The sequence below is a fragment of the Sylvia atricapilla genome, chromosome Z (assembly GCF_009819655.1).
Source record: "Sylvia atricapilla isolate bSylAtr1 chromosome Z, bSylAtr1.pri, whole genome shotgun sequence".
NCBI lineage: Eukaryota > Metazoa > Chordata > Aves > Passeriformes > Sylviidae > Sylvia > Sylvia atricapilla.
Genome location: NC_089174.1, coordinates 85,779,481 through 85,801,132, shown reverse-complemented (window position 1 = coordinate 85,801,132; position 21,652 = coordinate 85,779,481). Strand labels below are relative to the sequence as shown.

The 21,652-nt window shown below is 34.4% G+C and overlaps 1 protein-coding gene across 1 annotated transcript in view; it reads left to right on the top strand.

Annotated features, from left to right (window-relative positions):
* Nucleotides 1–21,652, top strand: part of RFX3 (regulatory factor X3) — a 105,124-nt gene that overhangs the window by 54,206 nt on the left and 29,266 nt on the right. The window contains exons 3-4 of the mRNA XM_066338835.1: nucleotides 7,174–7,271; nucleotides 15,751–16,009. Coding sequence (XP_066194932.1) covers nucleotides 7,174–7,271; nucleotides 15,751–16,009 — 357 coding nt within the window. The remainder of the gene's footprint in view (nucleotides 1–7,173; nucleotides 7,272–15,750; nucleotides 16,010–21,652) is intronic.

Here is a 21,652-nt window from a genome sequence, read left to right as displayed (position 1 = left end):
AAACAGCAGTTTGGTGTGAAGGACTGAAAACTGGTAACCAGTTAGTGCCATAGAGGAGAATGTTTTAGAGCAGTTCTAGTATTTGTGTTGATTGAACTTGTAAGGTCAGGTTCTATGCATTTGTATTCTACTCCTACAGAAAAATGAGCAGGACTTTGGTATTTGTAAACTTTGTTTGTGCAAAGTTTCTACCTTTTTGGAAACTTCTAGGATAGAATTGGCTCCTTGTTTATGGACTGGAGCTACCTGCTGTGGAGGGGTCTCAGGCCCAGCAGCTGGAGCCTCTGCACTGGGAGTGTGACTGGCAGAGAGTCTCATGACTGACTGGGAAGTTTCCTTAATGTATTTTCCTGTTGCAGAATATTTGAAAATGAGGTGTGAGCAATTTTAGACTGGGCCCTTGGCCTGCAGAATCTGTGGGCCTCTGTGACGCAGTGAAAATTAAGTTGTGGCGCAGCAAAAATTTCACCCCTCTCTCTTAAGGTATTCCGGGTTCTAACAGGTGTTCATATGTAGTTTTATAGTGTTCATACGGAAGCCTCCTTAAGGCAGCAGATGTGTACATTTTTTAAGTGCCTTGTAATGTCAATAAAGTCACAAGAGAATAAATATGAAGAGACAAACAATAAACGCCAGTGCGGCATGAAACACGGTCTCGGTGTGAGTGTCGTACTCAGCCCAACCTCAAAAAAGGGTCCCCAACTTTATTTTCCCACATAAATAATGTGTTAATCTTTGTCACCAGCTGTCTGTATCTTTTCTAAAATAATGCTAGTTGTCCATTAATGGTGTAACTTTTGTGACAAAACTTAGAAGCCAAGGATCAGATTGGGTTTTTTATTCTTTGATTTAATAAGAATAGCAAACAGTATTTTTTTTGTTGCTCTGAGTGTGTGAAACTGTTCCTGATCATGTCTACATACATCTCCTTTAGTACTGCTACTTCTGAGTATCACCTTGTATTGAATACACCATCATTATACTGGATTGTTTTTCCCTGTGGACATTGTAAATTCTACTTTTTTGACTGATTCTTAACACTGACTGTATAATCAACATAATGTTTGAGGAGAGAAATCTGAAGGATCAAGGATGGAAGATGCAACAAGAATGTTGGGATATCTAGTGCAGGCAGTATTGCAGTGATTGAAACACATATGTATGGGAGTTATGTGTAGAGACAGATGATTAGATTATGGAAGTAGTGAGGAGGAAGGGAAGAGTGAAGCTGTGAATATGATATGCCAGCAGGAAATGTGATGAAGAATGTAGGTGGGATAGGTAATTTGAATTGCAAGGCTGAAAAAAAAAAAAGGAATAGCAAATACAGAAACAATCACTATATTGAGGAAATTGCATGTATGATCTGTCCTGAGGAATTATCTGTGTAGAGATTGCATTGGCCTAAAGTTAATATTGTCTCTATGTACCTTTAGTAGGAATTCTTTAGGCCAATTTGCCTAAAGAAAATTAGGAGAAAGAGCCATTGTAATGGCTATTTACATAAAGACATTCTTTTAATGGCAGAGGGAGGACTTAGTATTTCTGTACATTCAAAGTTACCAAAGTTGAAAGCTGGAGAGATTTTAGTCAAGAGTATATAGAATGTGATTTCTTTTTTCCTATGATTTATAATGGACATGCTTAATGATTTTATCTGTATCTAAATTACATGTGAATATTCAAATTTTTATTATATTATCTTGTGAAAATACATTGCTAAAAACAATGGGACGCTTCTGGGATTTTGTTAAATTCAAGAGTATTGTAACATGAGTATCCATGTATATAGAGCAATTTGATGTAAGCTGAAACTTCCATATTATGATTTGCAGTAGTTTATTAGTGCTTTCTAGTGAATAAGGCAATTTTAGATGAATTTGTTTTTAATAATATTAAAACAAGGTATAGTATTTAATTTTTCTAGGGAGGTTTCTGTTTCCCATGTTTCTATTCCTTTATGTACATCATATTTAAATGACATTGCCTAAATGCATTAATTTGGGGTTGATTTCATGACATCATGTTTCTTTTATGCACATGAAATGTACATTTTTTTTGAACTGAAATGTTTCTGCCCTGAAGAAGAGCAAGCTGAGTAAGTGGAAGACTAAGAGCCTTTTCTCTTCAGCTGTTTTAGGACTCAAGCATCCTGTCTTTTGAACAATCAAGAAAAGAGTAACTTTTAATATTTTCAGCTAAAACAAATCCCTAATTTCCATATTTCTGGTGTTAATATGCAGCTCATAAAAGTCTGCTGTAATGCTCCAAGAATAGGAACAATAAAGGTACCATTTATGAAAATCTGTATTTTTTCCTCTTGCAAAAGTGGCTCTAGTGGCAGCTGGGTTCATGCAACATAGCAAAAGTCACTGTTGAGATGAGATAGAGGGGAATGAGAAGCAAAAAGTAAAAACAGTAAGAACAAAAATGTGTAAGTGTAATTAAATTCTGTTTATATAGCCTGAGGAATTCTCTTAGTCTTCTGTTTCCTTGAATACAGGGTTAATTTTTCGTTAATATATCATTGCTTTTTCAACAGGCAGTCTTCAGCTCAGTGCAGTAAGCTTCTAAGGATTCAAAATTAAACTCACTTTTGAGTTTATGCCATGCAATATGGAAGAATTGGAGAAATAAAACTAAAAATAAGCTATTTTATAAAATATGTATCCATGCATCTGAAGTTGGGCAAAGCATTTCTTCACAGCCACTGAATTTGGTGGCCATTGCATTCACAAAGCATTCTATCATTCATTAACTGGAGATGCAGACTTGTGCTAATCAAAATTGCTCCTAATGCAAAATCATGTTTAGCATATGAAACACATAATCATGAGCTGACATTAGCCATTATATAAATATGAATGTGCTTAGAATATTACAGCATGTGCTATTTATATGTTACTTGCCAAAAGTAATCCATACTAATGAAGCAAAAAAATTATTTTTATCTCCAAGGACAGAAAATGTTGCACATCCAAGCTGTTTACAAAGACACGGTGGATAATTATATGTTCTTTTTAAGATGGAATTTAAAACTCCTGATATATGTATTACTCTATTGTTCTAGTCTTTGCTCAGTACTACTTTGAACAGAAGCACTTCTTATTGGAAATCAGAGTTCACTCTTACATTTTGATCCGTGCTTCAGTGTAATTTCAGCATTTCAGTATGCTTTTATACTCTTTATTTTGGTTTATAAACTTTCATAGATAAAACATAACTTAGTCTCTCATTTGTTTCTCTGAGGTAGTATAATTAGGAATACAAATAGATTTTTTTCTTCCTCACCTAGTAAAAATAATTATATATGCATAATTAAATAAGTTTTCATTCACGTCTTGCTGTCCTGCAACATTTCAGCTGCTTGTTTCTAATCCAATTACAGTTTTTTATTTCAGGCTAGAGTCACTGAAGCAGGAGGAATGAAAGCTCTACTGTCTGACTTTATTTAAGTCAAAAATTGCTATACAAATTTGTTCATTTTCTGTTTTCCAGCAAGATAGTAATGAAAATTACCTTGGCCAGTTCACTGATCCACCCTAGAACATAGTTTTTGAACTTGCATACTGTTGCTCTTTATTAAATACTTTATTGAGTTTTCTATTTTGAGCCCAGTTCAATTAATTATTGGAGTATGTTTTAATACAGGAATTTAGGTTTAGGTCTCTGGAAAACACTGGAAGAATAGTCAACAATTTCTGCTCTGCCTCAAAAACTACATGACTTAGCTGATAGCAGTTCTTTAGCAGTTTAATAAAAGGTGAAAGGATATTGATAAACAAAACAGAAGTGAAAAAAACAACCCTTTTTCATATTTTGCACAGTTTTTCCTTGTGTTTTGTTTCCTCATAACTGGCTTCTCTCAAATAATTCTGTGCTCAGAGAGAGTAAATATATATATACATCTCATTTCTTTCTTTTGAAGATTAAAAAGAAAATACAGAGGCACTAACTTTAATTCTCATTCAAGCATTAAAAATGAAATAATATAGGAAGTAAAATTAGAGGAAATAAAATATTGGAAGTATTGTTTAACAAAGATTTTCATCTTCGTGGAGGTTTTATATACAAGGCCATCTTAAAGGCTCCTTACTTATTTTGTCATAGGTTCACAGGAAAAATACTTGCCTCTAACCTTCCCTAGCCTAAAGTTCTTGGTACATTGCAATACCATGTAGTGACTACAGCTTCCTTTGGCAGGATAAAGAGTTTAACTGTAGCAGTACTGAGTTTCAGAGAAGCTGAAGCAAAGTAAGGTGTGTTTTTTTTTTAAGTTTTAAAATTACTGTATTGGAAAAAATATAATTTAATGGCCCTCTTTGTATTGAACTTAAGTGTTAAAGGAAAAACATTTTGATTTTCAGAGGTAGGTAAAATGTTTTAATAGCACTGTACCATATCCATTCTTAAATGTTGGTTTAAAATATAAGTTACTTTCTATTCACAAACAGTCCTGAAGTTTCTAGGAGTGCTACATGTTAGCCTAGTAAAGAACCTACATAAAAATTGCTGAAAAGTTGAAATTAAGCAATGAAAACCTTAATTTCAACAGATAATAATATTTTAATATTTTGTTTCATGGTAAATTATATTTTTGTTGTTCTTACTCCATATTAGAAGAGAAACACATTTTGGAATTTTTCAGTTTCCTGTCCAGTAGACAGCAAACATTGATGCACTTTGTACACACTTTGTCCCTACAGTATCACCTCAGTTCTGATGGAAAGGTCTTGTGCTGAATCTGATGTTTTTGAAATGAGTAGCAGCTTGGGAATATTGGGAAGATATAATGCCTAGTATAGAAGGGGAACGTGACCTCTCTGTTTAAATGCTGTGTTTGTACACAATGCAGAGTTCCATTTTATCCAGTATATGCAGGTTACAGGAAGAAAATCATGTCTCCTTTATTAACAGCAAAATAGTGTGGGTTATTTTAAATAGGAACTAAGCCATATTCATTGTGTGTGAATAGGGAACAAAGTGCATTTTGGGAGCAGTTGGATGAGAACATGGAATTGATACTGACAACAGCATCATTTCCACAGTGTTTCCCCAGCTGTGCTAGTGAGAGAGAAAATGGGACATATCCATTCCATGTCAGGTGACAAGCTACTGGTTTTAAGAACAAAGCCTGTTTTCAAGATGTTTTCTCACAGCATAGGTCAAGTACATCAGTTTGGTGTTCTGTAATAGACTGATCAACAATAACTCCCCTTCTCCCATTGACTGAAGATCATATAATTGACTCACTCAAAAGGAAGAAATGTGCCTAGAGTTAAATTTAAAAAATATCACAGTAAGTTGCATATATGCTTCACAATAAAGCACATACATATTTTGGCCAATTGTTGTGTGAGTGGGTCATTTTATCAGAGTTTGGCTGAACTGAATATTGAGAGGTACAAATTAATAACAAGCTTACAGGTCTTTCTTAGAGTGGTTTTGTATCAAGCCCATTCCATGAAATTATGATTTCAATTAATTTAAGTTATGAAGTCAAAAGTTATGGGAATAGAAATAATTTAATTTTGGAAGGTGTTTGCACAATAGAGCTATCTGTGCTTTTTAATTCAAAGAATTTTCTAAAGTCTTAGTAATGGGCATAATTTTGATTAGAATTTTTTGTGTTTATTTTGAAAACTGAACCTTCCTGTTAAATAACTAAATATTATTAGGAGGAGAAATGTACACAGTTGCCTTCCCTTAATAATTAGGCAAACATCTTTGAAGTATACTTTTTGAAGTTGAGAAATTGTATTTCAGGTGTGTTTCTCAATTTATGTAATGATTCATGTGGAAAATCAGAAAACTTTGGATTTTAATAGATATCTTAGCCATCATTTTCTGTCTCATTGCTGTTAGTGGACAGAAGCATCTGGTTTTTCATCATGGTAGTAGAGCTGCATTCTAAACTTTGGCTGTTTTGTCTCTTTTTCAGACTTTCGGTTTTAATATCAACCTAGGAGAAGGTTTACGTGAAAATCTATGTTTTTGTTTCAAAGTCAGAGTTAATATGATGAAAAAGTAGTAAATGTGCTTATTTGCAGGACTTTTTAAAACACAATACAGGTGAAAGTATTAGATTAGGATATTTTTAAAGAGCTCTTGGAGGGGGTTCATTAAATGCATGAAACCCAGACTGATCTGGGATTATGGTGTTTGCAGTCCTAAGAACCAACTGGATTAGACTGAACCAGCCTTATAATGATAAATATGAGAAAAATTCTTGTCACATAATGTTGAATCTAATTACTAAATAAGTGCATTGATACTTTCTTGATTCAATTCCTTGGGTAAAATTGTGGTAAATCTGTGAAGTCTCTGTAAGTCCTTTAGTATGTTTGGATTCTGGACTGCTCTTGGACTACAATATGGCTTCACTGAAAGATGAAAGGTGAAAAAATATGAAATTCTTCATCTTTACTGTGACAGAACACAAAAAATTGAGACTGGAGAGAAAATTCATATAATCTGAAACATTCCTACAATAGTATATGAATCGAAGTAATTGATAAGTAACTGTCTTTAGCAATACCTGTGAAGGTAATCCATGCCTTACTGCCTCTTGCTATTTAGTTCATTGAAGTAAAACCAGGTTGTGTTGGAGTTTTTAGTAGCTGGTAATATTCTGGGGAAGGCCAGAATAAACTGGGGGTTTTTGCCCACAATTGTACACCTCAAAAAAATCTTGTATCACTGTAATTTAACTCCAGTTAAACAAGAGCTGAAGCATCTTAAGTTATTTCTAAACTTGCTGCAACATATCTTAGCTATGATTTTAAGGCTTGTACTATTTAGGACTTAAATGAAATAAGAAAAAGGCATAAATGTAATGAAATTACACTTTCTTCTCTAGTAAATGTAATTCTTCAGCTTGGTGCAAAGCCAAATTACACTTCATCTCATTTTTGTGCTCTCCAGTTAGTTATGTCTTTGGCACTTGAAGATATGTATGCTTCATGAGTATGCATCTTCAGTGTTAGGGCTCCATTTACCAAACTTACAGCACAAATATTGTGGAAGAATAGTAATTTTCTTTGCTGGTGCTGTGATATACTTTTTGTAAAGTTTGAGAACAGAGATATCCCAAATTGTTTATAAACTATTAGGTGCACTGGAGCACTGGTTCTGGTTTATGATGTCCCAAACTTCTGATTTTCTTGTTTTCAGGTACAGCAAGTACAGACTGTGCAACAGGTACAGCATGTCTACCCAGCCCAGGTTCAGTATGTGGAGGGAAGTGACACAGTCTACACTAATGGAGCTATGTAAGTTGGAAAATGGTCAGAATTTTAATGTTAATTAAAATGTGAAGTTAAATATGTATTTTCAGTTTGATTATATCAACTACTGTATACTAAATTGGAAAAAAAATTATTCATTTACATTTCTTCTAGTGTCACAGTAGTTTTTTGGATAAAAATGTGAATTCACACTATTTGTTTTTATTAAGGCAGAAAAGTTTTGTGTAAGTAGAATTCTTGTGGTTGTTTTAGTTGCACCCTCTATGGCATCGTGTCGTTTGAAAAAGTATTTTCTAGTTCATGGGCACATTCTGTCTGAAAGACATATTGTATAACTTATGTCCTCAGGACAAAAGGCAAGCCTTCTGTCTTCTTGGTTGCAATCCTAGTGGCAAAAGATAGAAAGGTGCAGCAGCTGTAGTTACTATCTAAAGAAGGTAGTAATGTAATTCCATTCCTATGTTTCATAAAATGAGATCAGTTTGGGGTTTTTTCCAAAGGAATGAGGAAAAGCAGAGGAAGGAAATCAACAGTCTCATTTTGCTGTTTCTTTACCATCTTTTTTCACATGATTGTGCATTTCCTGCTTTCCTGAACAAGCTTTTTCATCATCAAGTTTCTTTGTTCAATAAACAAGCTAAGAAAGACTAAAAAAAAAAAAATAAATCCAGATTTGACCTGACCTCTGGACATTACTTAGGCTTGGAGCAACACCACCTTTGAAATTGGCTCAAACTTTAAAGCAACGTGTTGCTTGGAAAGGAGGTTCTCAACGTCATTTTTTCAAATACTGTTTTTACTTTCTAACTGGTTTTACGAAGAAGTACAGTTTACAAAGCTTTATTGGTACTTTTTGATGGTAATCCAAAAGTAGTTTGAAAGAATAATATTATTTGGATTCAGAGATTTAGGATGCTAACACAGGCAGCATTCTTTGGCCATCTCTTTTTAATTTATTAATTTTTTACCTACTGTCTTCTCTGGGTTTTTTTCTCACTTGTAAATCCTAAACAATGTATTTTAAATATGCATTAGGCTTCTCTATTGTACTGATTTTCTCTGAGATAGATTAATTTTCATCCTAGTTTCATCTGTGTTTCAGACTTGTGCTACAAATGGTATTAATACTATCTACTGTGAAGAAAGTAACTGTATCCTGGCCAAAGCCAGCACACACTTGCAGAAGCATAACATCATGGTCACCCTGACAGTCTATTATCAGCCTCCAAAAGAGGTCATTCTTAAATAAGATGTTTTTCAAGTTTCTGTTTTCATTCATGACTTTTGAATTCTTGTGTGTGCTGTTGGGACTTTTGGGACTGGTTACAGTCCAAGGGAAAAACAGAAGCAGGTGTGACTGACTGCTTGGTATGAACCTTCAGGTTTCCTTTTTATTATTGTATTTCCATATCTGAATCTCTCTGTCAGTTACTGCAAAATCAGTCAATAGGATATAAAAGAAGAAAGGTCTTTTTAGCATGTGAGCCAAATCTAGATTGTTTTTTCCTCCTACAGGGAAGATTTAACCTATGTTTTTGTGAGCAGAAATGTAGTGGACAAGCATTTTGTTATCCAATCCTTACAGGAAGATTAACCTTTCTAAAGATTAGGATCTCTGTAATTTCATTAGAGAATGGACCCAGTCTGTGTTTCTACTCAGAGTTTTTAACGATTCTCTATAGTAAAACACATTTCCCATATGCTTTCATGCACCAGATTTTGGGTAGTCTCCCTATGATTGTATGTTTTATATATTTTATGATAAATCAAAACCTTAATTCTAACTCAAAATCAGATATAGGATTGTTCTGTAATCTATCAAGCCACAGTACTGGTCTAGCAATGGAATAACAAGTCTACAAACCATAGTTAAGGTGATGACATTAATTCATACAGGAATCTCTGGAATAAATTGTCACAGCATGCCTGATGAAGGACCGCACCTTCCACTCTGCTCTCATGAGACCCCACTTGGAGTTCTGTGTCTAGCTCTGGGGTCCTCAGCAATTATAAAGTTATGGAAGTGTTAGAGCAGTCCAGAGGAGGGACACAAAGATGATCAGAGGGCTAAAGCACCTCTGTTATGAGACAGATGAGGACAGGCTGAGAGGCTTTAGTGTGACCTTCCATTACTTAAGGAAGGCTTACAAAAGAGGTGATAAAAGGACTTCTTACACAGGCAGATAGTGATAGGCTAAAGAGGCAGTGGTCTTAAACTAAAAGAGGAGAGATTTAGGTTAGATTAGATCAGATGTTATGAAGAGATTTTTGGCTCAGAGGGTGGTGGGGGAGGTTGTCCAGAGAAGCTCTGGATGTCCCATGCCTGGCACTGTTCAAGACCAGGTTGGATGGAGCTTTGAGTAATCTGGACTAATGGGAGGTGTCCCTGCTCATGGTGGGGGACTAGAAGTTGGACTAGAAGATCCTTCAAGTCCCTTCTGATCCAAACCATTCTACAATTCTGTGTAAGAATTACCCTTTATTTTAAAATACAGCGCCTGCAAACTAGCATTGATTTAAATCCATGTACAATAGCAACAAAGGATGCAGTTAAAATAAGTATCAGGAAAAATATACCAAATTCTTTGCATTATAGAAGTAAGAAGTTTGTCAGGTTTCACAGCCTGTGTAACTGTTATATTCCTATAATACAATTCTTCCCACACATTTTATATCATGATTTGTCTACACTTAAAAGTTATTTGGGTTTATTATACTTGGAGTCAATATAATAATACAAAGGGTGTAGCCCACAACTTGTCACATACGTTGTATGATATGAGAATATTTGAACTCTGTTATCTGCATTTGTCTCTAGTTAACAACAGTTTTGCTTGTCAAGCATGTCATTCTGTCCTGAAACAAAAGTGCATTGTTGTTGCAGTGGCATTTACAGGCTTACCTGGCTGTTCAGAATATATTAAGACTATTACTGCTGCACCTATGTTAAGAAGTTAATTGGTTCTGCATACTAGACCTGAACTTCCTTCTCACAAATTATAACACATGAATAAAATGTAGCCATTTACCTGGTAGTTCTGATGCTGCCAAGAGGGTTTTAATTGCTGGGATTGTGCAAGGATTCCTATTGCTGTTAGATCCAAACCACATTCTTCACCAACTTGTACAACGATTTGTGGTGTTTATGTTGGCAAAACATATAATTTATGCAAACCTAAGAATTTACTATTACCCTAATTGGAATCTTAATGGTTAAATAAAGTAATTATTATCAATATAGTTAAAATTGTTATCTTCCTACTCGTTACTAGTATCTGTCCCTTTTTCTCTGGCATTGTCCTTTTCCTTTTATTTCCTTTAGGCATACTGAGGTGTGTGGCTCCTGTGTGAGTTACCCAGAGTCACAGGAATTTACCACTAACACATAGTTATGTGTGGACAATGTATGATGGATGGCAAGGGCCACTCCACAGTCTGTGTCCACTTGCAGCTATTTTTTGTGTGTTCTAGCACAGTCTATTCCTTATCCCTTCTTCACTGGTTTCCATTTCCAAAGTTTATCTGAATTTGTTTCTTGTGGTCTGGTTTTGCCAGAATGGATAACTTTTTGAATACTGTTATGCCGGCTCATGGTCCTCCTCGCTACAGTTTTGTTCTAGGGTCGTGAGTTGTTTATTGTCTACAGAAAAGTTATTTGATATTAATGTTTGTTAGACAGAACAATGCCTCAGCATTTTAATTATAGGTTTCATACTACACAATCATAGAAAGCTAAGATAAAATGGAAACAGATTAAGTAACATTTATCTAATTGTTCAGTAATCACAGCTAGAAAAAACCTCTAGACTAAGACAGAGAAGCCTAGACAAAGAGAGACTGGCAAGTCCAATCCTTGAGTTGCAGAGTTAGTATGTACTATCTGACATGTTCCTAACAGTGCCAATACTATATTTCTTGGACTGTAGTTCTAGTGTACTTAGAATTTCAGAAATCTGTAATTGATGTCTCCTTAACTATCTAAATTTAAGATTCTGAGGATAAAATTTATAGAATTTCACCTTTATTTTCATTTATTATATTCCCCGATTTGGAGGGTTTTCTCTAGCTGTGCACCGTGTGTGCTTTTTTCCTTTGTTTCCTTGTGGAAAATGGTCTTGGACTGAGTGTTGGAGATCTCAGGTCTTTTTTAAGGCCTATAAATGCCTCACTATTATAATTTAATGGCTGTATCTTGTTCTTTTGTGACAATCTCAGGGTGTATGGCACTTCCTTTTCTTTCCCTTTGCTTAGGGTACATCACCTCCAGAATCTGGCTGTGGTAAGGTCTTACCTCAGTATTAGACAAAGAATTCTGTTCTCTCTAGTTTCTGTGGCACTCACTATTATCACACAAACAGAGTTATCCTAAAAACTTAAAAGAATTTGAGGATATTGTTCTGGCATGAAAGAATTTCTTGATTTGGAGGTTTTCTGAGGTTGACCATTGATACATAGTAGTCAATGCATCAGGTATTTACATAGAAACTAATCATAGGTGTAGGTGGGAATAAATTATTTCCAATGTGTGCATGTGCACACTGAAAATTAAGGGAGGACAAGAACAAGTTTACTCTCGCTGTGCCATTGTTTTTATTTTTTTATTTTTTTCAGATTGTCAGTGTCTTTGAAGAGACAAAAGTGTCTGTAAAAGTTGGGCTCTGTAACATGATATTAAAATATGTAATATAGGGAAACACATTGCAATTGATTTGCATGGTAATGCTGGGGCTTACTGAATATAGATATTAATTCTTTTCTTTTTTCATAGGGGGAAAAAAAAAAAAAGTACTTAAAAAACAATTTTGTACCAGAACTCCATCTCTTGTATTTCTAATGTTGTATTTTGTAAATCAGTATAAAATTTATATAAGCAAGCAATGAGGCATAATAGGAAATGCCTTGAATTATTGTACCTTGCAATGCTAGTTTGACTCCTGCTGGTATTGCTAATTTCTAGTGTGGGATCTTAACATCAGGCACCTGTTCTGGGCTTGCTTAATCTGAATTGAATTCACACAGGGGGAGAATTTTTGTTGCTTGCTCTCAGTAAACACAATTTAGTTTGCACAGCCTTCTGGAAACTAGGGTTCTGCAGCCTAACTACTTACACTTTAAATTTACTTGTAACTGAGGATCTTTCTAATGCCACATTCTAGTAAGCACCAAACTTCACATTGTTTCAGTAGTAGGAGCTATCAGGTTCTGTTGCCTTCCTGCTATCTCAGGCAAGAGATAATCATCACTGTGTTCTCGTAAAGAGCAAGAAAACTTTGAGATTACTCCCTGTGCAATTTTATATGCAGCTGTTAAAGGAACGAAGAGCTAGGAATGCTTTTACAGCCTTTGGAATGGGAAGGAATTGACTATGATCTGTCAGGCTATTTGAGAAAGTATAATGTATTTGTGCTACAAGTACTGTGGAGAAATAGAATATCCCTTCCTTATTTGAAGTTATTTTCCTCTTTGCTGCAACTTTATTTTAAAGGTTTGTGTTACCATGTGCAATGACCTTAAAGAATTCAAGTCTGCTTTCTGAAAACATCAGTTCTCAAAACTGCTTTCCAAAACATGTTCTTATCCAGCTGCATTTTTAATTTCTATATTGAATAACTTGGGTTAAATGTCTCTTTGCTAAGTTTCAATTATTATTGCATGGAATAATAATAGTTTCATCTCACTTTTAAGTACACAGTTGATCTGTGTTGTGATGGGTTTGCTAAATCATCTCCAATAATCAGATATTCTAGAAAAGCCTCTTCCTTTTGTTGGACCAAACAGAAGAGTGTGTTTATTTTGGAGTCAGATCCATTGATGTGTTCCATTGATACACTGATACAGAGTGCCATTATAAATAGAAATGGTTGCTCTGTCCTTATTTAGAGACTATGTGTGACATAGAGGTCTACAGATGATACATATGATATACAGATATACCTAAACAAGGTAAAAGCAAACAAATATATCATCTCCTAGTCCACACCAAGTCTTTGACTTAATTTTCTTTGAAATTTGAAGCATTTTCTAGGATTTGCATTGCTTCCAATATTCAATTCCACTTTTGCAAGTGAGATTTGTTCTCCTTGCATCTTTTGTACAGCATATTTCTTCTAGCTATGTCTATTTTTACTGTAAGGCAATGATTTTTATCCTTTCATTACTTTCCTTACTGACAGCTGATACCAAGATTTTTCTTTTCTCTTCTGGGAGAAATTACAGTGTCAGTCACTTGGTGATCATTTCCATGAACTGTTTTTCCCCTGAGCCTACATCACAACAATTCCCTACATTTGTCCTCTGCTGCATGGCATTGTTCACAGATGTAAAGACAGATGCAACATCCAGTCTGCTAGAGGTTATTGTGCTCATCACAAGATGAATGACCAAGGGACACTTAGGTTAGACATTAAAAAAATTTTCTTTGCTGCAAAGGGTGATCAAGAAGGGGAACAGGCAGTTTAGGGAGGTGGTGGAGACACCATCCTTGGAAAAGTTCACAAAACATCTAGATGTGGCACGTGGGGACATGAGTTAGAGATGAATATGGCAGCCTTCACTTAGTGGTTGGACTTGATATTTTTTTCAAACCTTAACTCAGCAGATCTTTTCTACAATTCTCAGATAAACAGTATCCCTAACGTATCACAAGGTATCACCATGATACCTTGGATAGAGAGAACAGATTAATCAGGACCTGCAAAGTACCTCAATACATACATAGGTTATTGCAAAGCAAAGATCAACTGATTTTAACTTCCAGAAGAAAGGTTACTGGATTAAATGTCTGTTGGAGCATTAGTCCCTAAAAGAACCATTTAATTTGTTTTTAGAGGCTGTAAGGGATTTTTTTTTTATTAGCTTTAAGGTTTTTTGCAGCTGATCTTGAGGCTTTTGAAATTCTCAAAATAAAATGGAAAGTGTTGAAGTAGCTTAAAGGGGGGAAGGAGGGAATAAGGTAGTTTGAGGCTTATGAGACATTTCATATTTTAAAACTTCCATTTTGGAGATTTTGGAAGTCTCTGTAGGGGAAGGGAGAAACTGTTGCCACCATAGTTAATAAAGCAAAAATTCTGACTTTAGTTGTTGAGGAGGTTCTATTATGTTCCTCAGTTATTTAGAAGTAATGCTTTTCTGAAGGTAAAGAAGAAATTTTAATTTCTGGGTCTGTTGTTTACTAATTAAGCAATCTTACATAAGTCTTCATAGTTAGAAAAAATACTAACAGTAAATTGCTTTGACATTTTCTTGATAATAATAATTTAAAAATTGTATAGATAAAGGGGAAGAAAAACCTGACAGGTTCTTGAATAGGTCTCTCACTCACCAGCTTACTGCATAAAACATGCATTCACCTCTTGTTTTTCTGTACAAATGTGTCTGGGTTTTGTTGTTTGGTTGTTGAGGTCTTTTTAACTTTTTAGTTACATGCTCTATAAATTGATTTCGCCTGTGGGTTACAAGAAATGTTATAGATTTTTATGCTTAAATAAGAAAATTAATGGTTGGGTAAACTGATTACTTGTTATCATGCTTGTCAACATGCAGAGATGCAGTCTTTGAAATAATGAATTATATACACTTCATGATTTTGAAATACGTTGAGTTAAATATCAAATTTAGTTTGTGGGAACATACAAATTCAGAAATTGTAAGTCGATTATAACACATGGAGAATAATTATTCACAGTAAGTAAATAAGAGCATGAAACACATGATAAAAGGTTTCAGTAGCTGGGTAGTTTATTAGGGTGAACTGGTTAATGATGTGTGAATTTTTCATACTTGATGATTATTTTTAAAATGTTACTGTTGCATTCCTTAAACTTCTTTAATCTTTGAGACCATTTTACACATTCTGTTTGGTTTTATTTCTTAAATGCCGTTTTTTATCATTACATGAATTCATGTCTAATTTTGAATTTGCCCAGTAAAAATAACTGCATTTCCCAAATCTGAGCAGCCTCAGATTTTCAAGAGCTTCAGTGAATTTAAAAACAATAGACAACAGGGGGTTCTTGAACATCGGACTTTGTTAGCTGACATTTATATGAATTGTTTGTAATTTTGCAAACTGCACATTATGCAAAACATATAACATCCAACTAGAAATCAAAATCCTATTGTCAAATTTTAAAAAAATGTTGATGCAGGCAGAACTTTGTAAATTACTCTGCGATATATTAATAATTGGATTAGCTCTCTGTGCCTGCCTTCAGTTTCTTGTTGTTCCTTTCTCTCTTCCTCAGTGTAAGACTGACAGTTTGTCTATAATGTTCAGTGGATACTTGGCTTGTCATTGACACTGAGTTAGTTATTTAAGGCTTTGACTTGATTAACTGTTATTCTCTGAGGAGGCAGAGACTGTGTGCCAATCTTATCCAATTTTAGTTTTTTGTAGATCAATTTCTAGTGTTATAACATTACCCTCAGCTAAACGAAATACAAATAACGTACTTTCCTTTTCTTTTTTTTTTTTTTTTTTCTATTTTATTTTCTTTCCTTGAAGCCGATCAACAACTTATCCTTACACAGAAACCCAGATGTACAGCCAGAACACTGGGGGAAATTATTTTGATACTCAAGGAAGTTCTGCACAGGTGACAACGGTGGTCTCGTCCCACAGCATGGTGGGCACTGGAGGGATCCAGATGGGCGTGACAGGAGGACAACTCATTAGCAGCTCAGGAGGGACCTATCTGATTGGCAATTCCATGGAAAATTCTGGTCACACGGTGACTCACACCACACGGGCCTCCCCAGCGACAGTAAGTATCTCAGACTGATGCAAAACCTTTGGGAATAGTCTCTTGTTAGTCACTCAGATGCTCTTCCAGACTGACACAGTTTTTTGTGACAGAAAGCATTGTGGTGTTATGTTGTCAGAATAAGAACTACATAGTACTTTCTGAAAAAAAAAAAAAAAAAAAAAAAAAGGCACTGTGTATGTGTAAGACACAGCAGTAAGGGCACTGTGAAAACTGAATCATAAAGGCATACCTTTCCCTTGACAGCTTGTGAATAATTACATTTCATATGCTTAATTTTAACATTTTATAGTTTTCCTGAGAATGTAAGAAAAAGACAGTGTTGTTGAGCGTAAGTATGGTAGATGTAAATGTTAAATAATGTAATATGTCATGTAATATTATATGTAAATGCTAAATTATTTAAATTATAGATCAGGATCGGTAACTTCCCTGCATTTAATCAGTTTGTTTGCCTGATATTAGTGTAGTTTTGGTAGCTTATTTCAAAAAATTTCAAATTGTTCAGAATACTGAAGTAATATGTTTTAACACTTCATTCTTACTTATCTCAATACATACTCTCCAAATTCTGTTCCAGCTTAAAAGCTCATTGTGGGAATGTCTGACAGGGCTATGGGAAGATGCATTCTGTTACAACTGTGGTGTAGAATATTGTGGATCTTTACCTAAGAGCTTAATCAATCAGCCTATATTTTAGTTAGAAAAGTGGGTTTATACTAATCTCAGCTTTGCTGCCCTAAGGAGTACTTCTACTTCGTTCTTCTGAGTATTCTGGTCTGCACATAGATATTTGAAAGTAATGGAGAGGAGAATTGTGAAACACTGGGTAGTAGCAGTTAAAAAATATAGAAAAAATATAAAGAATCTGTGATAATACAGATACATCAGTATTCAAAAAGGCAATAAAGTTAAGGGACTTAATTTTTAGGAACTAATGTAAAAGCATTGGATAATTTAGATGATCTGAAAATTCTCTCCAATTTGAAGCTCAAGGTGATTGGTATGGATAAATACAATTTTTGGTACCATGCAAGAAATTATTACGTTATCCAAAAAAACCATGCAGTATTATTTCCTGAAAACAAAAATTGTGAAGAGTCATAATTCATGATTAGTATAACTATCCCACTTGAACATAGTGGGAGTTTTCACAGCAACACAGAAGTTTATACCTGAGTTATAAAAAAGAGTGAATGTTAACTTTTGTCTGTATTTTGCATGACTTAATAGAAGAACAGTTTCTGAAAAAATTGTCATTCCTCTTTCAGATTTCAGATACCTGACTGTGAAAACAAGTGAAAAGTTTTCACATTAAATGTATCCAGTAAACACAAATGAAGACAGTAGAGTTACTTTGAAGTTGAAAACCCTAAAATTACTTGAATGTCAGAACTACACACCATATTTTGCAAATTAAAAACTGGTTCGATTTTTTTTTTTTTTTTCAAAAATTTAAAGTAGAATTTGCCTACACTGAACACAAGATAAAGTTCATGGCTCCAGCAGCATTTTTCTCTTGCTCTATGCATCAACAAAACAGCCTGTTTTAGTTGCTCAAAATAAATTCTGTACTGCCATATCAATTCCTATTGAAGAATAGGAAAAATACTACTAGTTTAACAACAATTATTAAATTGCATTTTGGCACAAAAATAATTTCCTCTGTTTCTTAGAGTGTTATTTCTTCTGTATAATACAGTTCTATAAGAGTGATACATTAGAGTACATCAGAAATACATTTCTTGATAAGAAAGTGGGACATAACATGATTTTAGATCATAGTTTTAGGCTAGGTGTTTTTCAGTGCAAGAACTAATTGAAACACTAAAGGTTCAGTTTAAACTCACTTGAAAACACCAAGTCTTAATTTTACTGGGGGGCATAATTAAACTGAGTTAAATAGAGCAATGTAATACTTCAGTGGGATTGCATCTTAGATAGGTAGAGCTTGTTTCACTTGTGATCCTCATTTGATCTTTAACAGAATAACTCTTCATTCTTGTGTAAAGAATACATTGGAGCCATCAAAATAACCTGTATCCAGACTGCTTTGGTAGAATAATATGCAGAAAATTTTTCACAGTTTTGAATTAGCGTGAAAAATTTTCATATGGAGAAAAAGGATATAGAAATTATTAACAATTTATTTATATTTATATGTGGTCATCACAAGTTCTTTTTATTTTGCCATAGAGGTACTAGTTCTGTTTACTCTTTTCAGCTGATAACTTCACTTGTTTTGTCATTTATCACTCTCACTGATCAAGTCATTACATCTGTTATAAGCAAATTATTGTATGAATGATGTTATCTCTTTCTGATACATCTAGCTTAAGTTAAAAGAAAGAAGGATACGAGAATTTCAGGTTAGAGGTCAAATATTTAAAATAGGTAAATTTTATTAACTGTCTTTTTGATAAATAAAATTAAAAATCTAATTTACTCTTAGCAGGTAAGCTATTTGTTTTATGCAGAATTCAGTAAAACACAGACTTTTTAATTTAAGTTTATTTTCCCTTTTTTCTTTATGCTTTAATGTAATTCTGAGTTCTGCTTCAGAAATTTAATAAAGAGCTATTATTTTGGTTGTAATATTTAATCTGTTTTAATTTTCTGTCAAACATTCATACAAGAAAGCTGTCCTTATTAAGCCATAGGATGCAGTAGCACTGCTTTTATAGTCAAAATATCAAGACTTGTGCTCTGTCAAAACTATTCCAGCATATATACAGTAGTGGTTTATATTGGTATGCATGAAGAACATTTGCAAAGCTTTTTCTTTACTTTTTTTCATTTCCATTGATTTCACTGCTTCTTCCCATTATATCCCTTGCTGGCCTATTAAACTACTTTCTCTCCGTGCTAAAAAGGTTTTTTTTCACAAAACCAGAAATGCATTCAGATTTTAAGAACTGTATGAGATGCTCAGTAGATAACAGCTTTCCAAAACTATCATTTTCATACGAGTATGTTTGTGGATTGGTCAAGAACATATTGTGATTGCATTGAAGAAGAACTGATTTAGCCTAGCTGGATGTCTATTTGAAACAAATTTGCATGTTGAAACCTGTATGAAAGAGTCATCTGTTTGTTTACTGGCAGCTCTCATTAAATAAGGAACCACTACATTTAAGGGACTCTCCAAAAAACTGCATTGCCATATTAATAATGAAATATAAATCACCTTCCATTTTTTTTCCCCTACATGAACACCTAAGGATTGTTCTTGTGATGAGAAAAGGTGATCTCTAATCACCATATTTCATAATATCACAAGGTTAAAAAATTCATACAGTTTCTGGTAATAAATGTGTTGTTATGCCTGTCAGTCAGTGAGAGGCTCCCATCTATTAGTCTTGTTTTCTAACAAGCTTTATGACTGATCCTCAATTTACAGTTGTCATTCAGCAGTCATCACCAGCCATAGGAGGTCTCCACTCACACTGTTACAGAAATTCATCCTACTTCAGTGCAAATCTTAATCTGCATGAAAATAAAATCAGAATTAATATGGATATAATGTATCACAACAGACTATTAGTTCTGCTAGTAAACACAGCATGCAGAAGTCACTATTAACTTTAAAGGAAGGATTTAAAGGCACTTGCTGAAAATACATTGTAATTATTGGAGAGAAAGCACCAACAAGAATCAAGAAGGCCCAACGTAAATACCATATTCTGACAATACAATGCTAGTGGAAGTATTGAAAACTTCCTTTTTTTTCAGAAAAACAAGGAAATCTTGCATAAGGGCATAAAGGTTATAATTTGGATTTAAATTTGAGGTGAGATTTTACTTATTAATTTCCTTTTCAGTACAGGAGCTTTTTCCTCCTCCATTTCTGAACTTTCCTGGTGATTTTGATGTAGTTGAATCCATTTTAGCATTAAATAAAACATTTCTGATCAAATCAAAGCTGCACAAACTGTTATGCAAAAAGAATTATTAGAACATTTTGTCAAACATCATATACAGGCAAGATTTTTGGTTATCATTTCTGCAGCTGATCACGGTGACTTCTTTTGTGAAAAAAACAAAAAACAAAAAAACCAAAACAACAACAACAAAAAAAACCAAAACAACAACAACAACAAAAACGTGTCAGGTGGATCTTGAAAAATCTCCTGCTTTGGTTTCTGCTTCAGAGCTGTAGAGCATCATGGCTTCTCCCTGTCTTTGAGAAGTTTAGGTGTAGCAATGTAAGCAGAATAATTTATATATTTCTCTGTCCCTTTGAATGCCTTGCTGCTACAGTCTAAAGTCTTGCATTGAGACTATGTCATCTTCCCAAGACAAGGAATGTGGGGGGAAAGGGTGAATGATTCCTAGTCAGGTCAGCCACACCTAACACAACTGTATTCTGGCTTCATCTGTCTATGCTCCTTGCTTCTCCTCTGATACAGGCTGGCCTGGTACAGGCTGGCTTTTAGTGTGTTTTCTGCATAAAAGCCCTGCAGCAACTATAGCTTTTCCAATTTTGGCAGCTTAATGTTTATTCTGGTATTTGTTTATCAGAAAAATGAGCTGTTCGAAACTCAGTTTATTCCAATGTAGTACTTTCTGATTTTAAAAGATTTTAAGACACACAATTTTTTAATCATAAGATGTCAAGTGTAGGTATCTTTCAGTCCAAGGGAAGAATTTGTGCTAATTTTTTTTGTTTGAAAATGCATAATAAACTGGATGCCTGGAGAGTTGCCAGGATGTTCTCAAAACAGTCTGGTTATCAATGGCAGAGATGCATCACCTTTCTAAAGGACTACAGGTTTTCTTTGTTGTTGATTAAATATTTGTCCTAAAATTGCCACTCTGTCTAAAACTGTCATGCCATAAATGTTTTCAAATTTAATTTTAATAGTAATCTGAATTGAATTTTCTTTTTAGTTTCTCTATTTTGGTTTTCTGGTGTGAATATTGTACTTACATCCAATAACTGATGTATTTACATGTGTTTTTCAGTGTTAGGTGGAATGTATGTATTTTTAAAATCTTCATTGCAAGCTTGACAACAGATTTTTACATGGGATTTGTTTGTTTTGTTTTCCAGTATGGGGAAAATAACCACAGAGATGAAGGTTTAGAATATGTTTAAAGACATTTATAAGAGACATTAGGCATACAAATAACTGCATGATCTGGGGAAAAATGGTGAATTAGTTGATTTGACCCTGTGTTTGAGAACTTACAGGAAAGAAGATAAACATAGAATCATAGATGGTTAAGGGTTGGAAGGAAGATTAAAGATCATCTAGTCTAATGCCCTCTGCCATGAGCAGGGATATCTCCCTGTAGATAAGGCTGCTCAAGGCCTTATCCAGCCAGGTCTTAAACACTCCCAAGGGATGGGGAATCCACAACCTCTCTGGGCAGTCTGTTCTAGCCTCTCACTACACTCACAGTAAAGAATTTCTTCCTAATATCCAATTTCTTCCTAATATCCTTTGTTTCTCCCCTTTCAGTTTGTATCCATTACTTCCCATAATTTCAGTCCTTATAAAGAGTCCCTCTTCACCTTCCCTGCAGGCCCCCCTGCAGGTACTGCTGCAAGTTGCTCTGAGGTCTCCACACAACCTTCTCTTCTCCAGGCAGAACAGACCCAACTTCTTTGGTCTGTCTTTGTAAGGAAGGAGCTCCAGT